The sequence below is a fragment of the Gekko japonicus genome, unplaced genomic scaffold, assembly GCF_001447785.1.
Source record: "Gekko japonicus isolate JY-2015 unplaced genomic scaffold, Gekko_japonicus_V1.1 scaffold146, whole genome shotgun sequence".
In the NCBI taxonomy this organism is placed as follows: Eukaryota; Metazoa; Chordata; class Lepidosauria; order Squamata; family Gekkonidae; genus Gekko; species Gekko japonicus.
In genome coordinates, this window is record NW_015167533.1 from 1,669,005 (window position 1) to 1,674,985 (window position 5,981).

The 5,981-nt window shown below is 43.6% G+C and overlaps 1 protein-coding gene across 1 annotated transcript in view; it reads right to left on the reverse strand.

The window, feature by feature from the left end:
• Positions 1–634: 634 nt before the first annotated feature.
• Positions 635–5,981, reverse strand: part of LOC107112341 (vomeronasal type-2 receptor 26-like) — a 14,811-nt gene continuing 9,464 nt past the window's right edge. The window contains exons 6-7 of the mRNA XM_015413463.1: positions 4,440–4,566; positions 635–1,536 (exon numbers count right to left, since the gene is read on the reverse strand). Coding sequence (XP_015268949.1) covers positions 635–1,536; positions 4,440–4,566 — 1,029 coding nt within the window. The remainder of the gene's footprint in view (positions 1,537–4,439; positions 4,567–5,981) is intronic.

A 5,981-nucleotide genomic window follows, 5' to 3' on the forward strand; every position in this document is an offset into this window, starting at 1 on the left:
TGCAATGCTCTTAGACTAGGCCAATTTTCTCTGTTCTAAAGTGAAAAATGTCTTCAAGAGGAATCTTAAATACTTTAATTCTTTCTTCTGGTGAGCAGTCCCCTGTTGTTCAACTCAGGCCTTATCAGAATAATGTAGCATTTAGGGGAAAAGATACAAGCAAGCAACCCAGCACCGGAGGTCAAGATAGAGAAAATCTCCACAGCTACCATGTATTTCCCTTTGGTGCTCAGGTAGGTTGGAACAAACGACAACCAAACACTACAAAAAATCAGCATGCTGAAGGTGATGAACTTGGCTTCATTGAAACTGTCTGGCAACTTCCTGGCAAAGAAAGCCACAATGAGGCTGATGAGGGAGAGAAGTCCCAAGTAGCCCAGGACAACATAAAACATAGTGACGGATCCTTCATTACAACCTTTCACCAAATCTGACATATTTCTTCATTGGGTGTATTTGAAACAAGTGAATTGAACACTGGATTGTCCTGACATGTGTGGTTTGAGAAGATGTCAGGGATTCTTAGGCATTCAAATCATGGGATTAACCATTGCCCCCCCCGCAATGCTCTTAGACTAGGCCCATTATCTCTGTTCTAAAGTGAAAAATATCTCCAAGAGGAATCTTAAATACTTTAATTCTTTCTTCTGGTGAGCAGTCCCCTGTTGTTCAACTCAGGCCTTATCAGAATAATGTAGCATTTAGGGGAAAAGATACAAGCCAGCAACCCAGCACCGGAGGTCAAGATAGAGAAAATCTCCACAGCTACCATGTATTTCCCTTTGGTGCTCAGGTAGGTTGGAACAAACGACAACCAAACACTACAAAAAATCAGCATGCTGAAGGTGATGAACTTGGCTTCATTAAAACTGTCTGGCAACTTCCTGGCAAAGAAAGCCACAATGAGGCTGATGAGGGAGAGAAGTCCCAAGTAACCCAGGACAACATAAAACATAGCGACAGAGCCTTCATTACATTCTAGGATGATCTCTTCAGTCAAAGAGAGCAGGTCCAGATCTGGGAAAGGGGGAGAGGTTCCAAGCCACACCATACAAATGCCCGCTTGAATGAAGGAGCAGGAAAGAAGGATAGAGTTGGCCAGTCTTTTCCCCAACCACTTCCTCATGCTGGACCCCGGTTTGGTGGCCATGAAAGCTACAACCACAGTGATGGTTTTGGCCAACACACAAGAAACAGCCACTGAGAAGATGATACCAAAAGCCACTTGTCTTAAGAAGCAAGTCACTTTCCTAGGTAGTCCAAGAAACAGGAAGGTGCAGAGAAAGCAGAGCAGGAGAGATATGAGAAGAGTGTATGTGATATCCCTGTTGTTGGCTTTGACAATTGGGGTACCCTTGTACTGAATGAAAATTCCCAGCACTAAGGCTGTGACTAGGGACAAAGAAAGTGCAATGGAGGCTAACCCAGTCCCCAAAGGTTGTTCATAAGACAGAAAGCCCAGCATCTTGGGAATACATTGGTTACGGTCCTTGCTTGGGTATCGATCTCCTGGGCATTTGACACAGTCATCCGCATCTGCAAAGAAAAAGAATGGCTCAGCCTGACAGTCATAATTCTCTGGGGACTCAGAGCTAATTTGCTGACCTGCTTTGCTATAGGAAAAGTGTGGGAAATGTTATATTTCTGTTTCCAAACACATTTCAGAGTTCTGATTGTTAAGTTCCTAAATGTTTGGGGCCCTGTGTACTTTTTTTTTTGTCCTGAGTTTTTTTTCTTTCTTTTTAAAAAATTTATTATTATTAAAAAGGATAAAGCAATATAACAGTGCATTCATACATGTCACAAGAACCAGCTGATACATTGAATAAATATCCAAAGCAAAAACGTAAAAACACAACCTAACCCAAACAAATTGCGTAACAATAAACCTTAATCACCGTCTTTCCATTTGTATGCTAATGAATGATGCAAGGAGCCCCGACTACTCAAGTGGTGATTGAACTAAAGTATTGTGTCCTACTAGCCTAAACCAGTGTAAGATCAAAAACGTATCCAAGGAATATAAGCAGCCTTAGACGGAATTATGTTCTTCTCTGACATATACTGAAGCACTCTGAACCACACTGTGACAAATCGTTCATGGGCCTTTGATGTATCTACTAATGTAGTTAGAGTGACCTGCGTCAGTTTCTCTAAAATGAATATGTCCCAAATTTTCTCATACCATGTTTGTAAGGGGAGGAGCACTATCTTTCCATCCAGCCGCTATGGTTAGACGTGCAGCAGCCAAAGGTTTAGATATCAGGTCCTTCTGAGCCCTAGTAGCCGTCACTTCCTCCACCAAATCAAGAAGCACTAATTTTGGGCAAACTGGTAGATTTAATGATGTAATGTCACTTATTCTCCCTGTGTACTTGAAGGAGCACCTCCTCCCATATTGTCCAGACTGTCAGTGAAGATCCTTTTACAAGCCCTGTTCCCTGTGTCACATCTGCAGAGACAAGGCAGATGATGCACAGAGAGGGATTTTTCAGTGTGTTCCCCTTGCCCGTAGAAGGCCATTTAGTGGCTATGCTACTCTCTTTTCAGTGACTGCCCAGGACATTTCTTTTTACTCCAGATTTCAAGTACGGGGTTGATCATTTTAATTCTTTTTCCAATCTGCTTTTGGTCTCTGATTCTGTGTTTTTGCATTTATCTTTTGTGAAGCATCAGTCTTGGAAGAGGCAGTATAGAAATGTTTCAAACAAACAACAAAGAATGTTTTAATGCTGCATCTTGTTTTTACTCATAAATACAAAAGGTTATTATTATGTGATGATCATTGCCTTCTGTGTTAAGCTACCTTGGAAAGCAATGACTTTTTTAGAAATACATATTTAAGTAAATATGCTGCAGTTGAGCCTACATTATATAACTGTTTTATTACTGCTCTAGAGTAGAAAGACAGGATGTGAGCTCTCTGAATCAGGGTTCAATAAAACCTTTCCCCAGTGGTGAGCTGAAGTATAACACAGGATTTCCTGGATAATGCTTCCACCCTTGATCCTTTCCAGTCCGGCTTCCACCCTGGCCATGGGACGGAGACAGCTCTGGTCACCCTTACAGATGACCTCTGTAGACATCTGGATTGAGGCTGGTCAGTGCTGCTCTTATTATTAGATTTAACGGCAGCGTTTGATATGGTTGATCAGGGGTCTTGTTGTAGAAAAAGAGCTGCTGGAGCTCATTAGCATAACTCATTCTTCCTCCATGGTCGGGGACAGAAGGTGGTGCTGGGTGAGAGTTTAATCGCTCTTCTGGTTTCATTCTTGGAGTAGCTATTTGCTTGAAGTGCGTGATTTACCTGCCTACCATTTTTCTTCTCACCTTGACACAGAGAGTACTCCATCTTTCTGTGTTATACCTCTGAGGATGCCAGTCACAGCTACTGGTGAGACATCGGGTTCTACAATGCCAAGACCATGGCCACACAACCCGGAAAACCTACAGCAACCAAACATCAATAACTTTTTAATGGAGAGGTGTTTTTTGTTTTTGTTTTGTTTTTTAATTTACACACAGGATTCCAGTTTCTGCCTATCTTGGAAAATAGAAGAAGAAATGTGAACATCTGACTCATTCACTCTCCCAAAGAATGATTGTCATATAGGGGATCATGGTTCTACCTGAATCCATCTGAGGGTGGTTCTTGTGCTTTGCGTCCAAACTATTCCAGGTTCCTGACATCTCCAAGTAAAAAGACCCAGGAGAATGTGATGGGAAAAACCTTAGCTGAAGCTTTGGAAAACCACTTTCAATCAGAGTAGACCATTCTGTCCTTCATGGAGGGTCGAGTTCAGATGGGCAGTTTGCCCCGATATAGGCATGTGTGAGGAATTTTCACAACCAGATTAAATGGGCCATTCACACAGGCACATCTGTCCGGCATTCATAACCGTACTCAACCCATCTTGTAACACTTTGCTACTGAGTTTTAAAGATACCTGATGAAAGTGGTATTCCCCCCTTCTCACCATGGTGTTTTCAATTTCCATAACTCTGTTTCCAACCACAGGCTGGTTCACAGATGCATGCACATCATTTGGGGTGGAATCCCATTAGCTGAAATTTCTTCTGGTGAGAAAGTGAGGAGCTGCCTTCTTTGACAACACATCAGGGCAAAGCTGGGGACTGTGGAACACCGTGGACAAAAATCCATGTGCGACAGAGGCGGGTTTAAGAAAGAACATTGGCCAATATCGAGACAGAGAGCACCCTTGATTTCTCCTCACTTGGTAAACAATGGTCACATATATGTGAACTGGGAAAACTTAACACTGTGGAGTTTGAGGTGAGCTCTTTCTGGAACAGGTTACTGTTTTATTTCCTTGTAGTAATTCTCCCAATATTGTTCAAAATGGCAGAAACTGCTGGTTCAAGAAGTGGTAACATGCACAGAAAACTAACCCTGCATGCTGGTATACTGCACAACTTACCCTTCTGGTTTGAAATCTTCCCTTCTGGGCATGGAGCACAATCATAGCAACAAAATGGCTTCCCTTCTTTCTTTTTCTTATGATAACCAGGGTCGCAGTAATCGTTACACAAGGAAAGGGGCACCACCTGTCCCAAAACATGAAAGGAAGTTGGGATGGGGAAAATATGCATTATTTTATTGTTTGATAGCTGAACAAGACACACCAGAGTCCAGTAAAAAATTGAGTAATTACGCATGCAATCTGGTTATTCATCCATAGGTGGTGGAAAGCGCCATTAAGTCACAGTTGGCCTATTAAGTCTGACATCCAAGTACTAAGCAGGGCAGACCTTGCCCAGCTTCTAGATCTGAGAAAACAGAGTTAGACTATACAATCCAGGTCAGGGAGGAGAAATAATTCCAGATTGGGGGGCTTAGAGGGAGCATTGGTGAGCACCGACAGGCAAACCCCGCCCCCACTGATCTGGGGTGGGCATGTTTGGCAAGAACCATCCATTGGCAGGATCCTTGGAGGGGAATGCAAATGGCTTGCGATGCCCCTTGGATTGGGCGTCCCCTCCATTTCCTTTCAGAGGGTTACTCAGATGTCTTGCCGCCTGGCAACAGCCATGCTATCATTGGTTTGTGCCAGGGGCTCAGTGTCTCACCCATTTTTGTCCAGAAAAGGGACCAGGCTGTCTCCCTTTACCTCAGCTTCTGTTTATAGTTGGCCCTTGCCAAGTTACAGTTCATTCATTCATTTAAAGTTACATTTAATAAAGCAGCCCTCTCAGCCCAACACACCTGAGAGGTTAGCTGTTGTAGATTTTCCAGGTTGTATGGCCATTGTAGGACCTGATATTTCGCCAGTATCTGTGACTGGCATCCTCAGAGGTATAACACAGAAAGATGGAGTACTCTCTGTTTCAAGGATTCAGAGACTAACAGAGTCCCTGAGAGAGTCTTTTAATTCTGACTATGGGGGCAAAAGTCAATATTAGCCTAGTCTAGTCATCCAAGACAGGACGTTCCCTAGTTGCAGCATATAATATTTCTAGAGTCTTTTTCTATATTGGGGACCAGAATAAAGAGACTAAGCAATGAGAGCCAGTTTGGTGTAGTGGTTAAGTGTGCGGACTCAAATCTGGGAGAACCGGGTTTGATTCCCCACTCCTCCACTTGCACCTGCTGATGTGACCTTGGGTCAGTCACAAGCTCTGGCACAGCTGTCCTTGAAAAAGAGCAGTTTGTGTCAGAGTTCTCTCAGCCACACCCACCTCATAGGGTGTCTGTTGTGGGGAGGGGAAGGGAAAGGAGTTTGTCAGACCGCTCTGAGACTCCAAGCCGCTCTGAGACTCTGAGACTCCAAGTAAATCCAATCTCTTCTTCTTCTTCTTTTACCTCACAGGGTGTCTGTGGTGGGGAGGGGGAGGGAAAGGAGTTTGTAAGCCGCCCTGAGACACCTTTGGGTAGTGAAGGGCCATGGGGTATAAATCCAATATCTTCTTCTTCTTCTTTTACCTCACAGGGTGTCTGTTGTGGGGAGGGGAAGGGAAAGGAG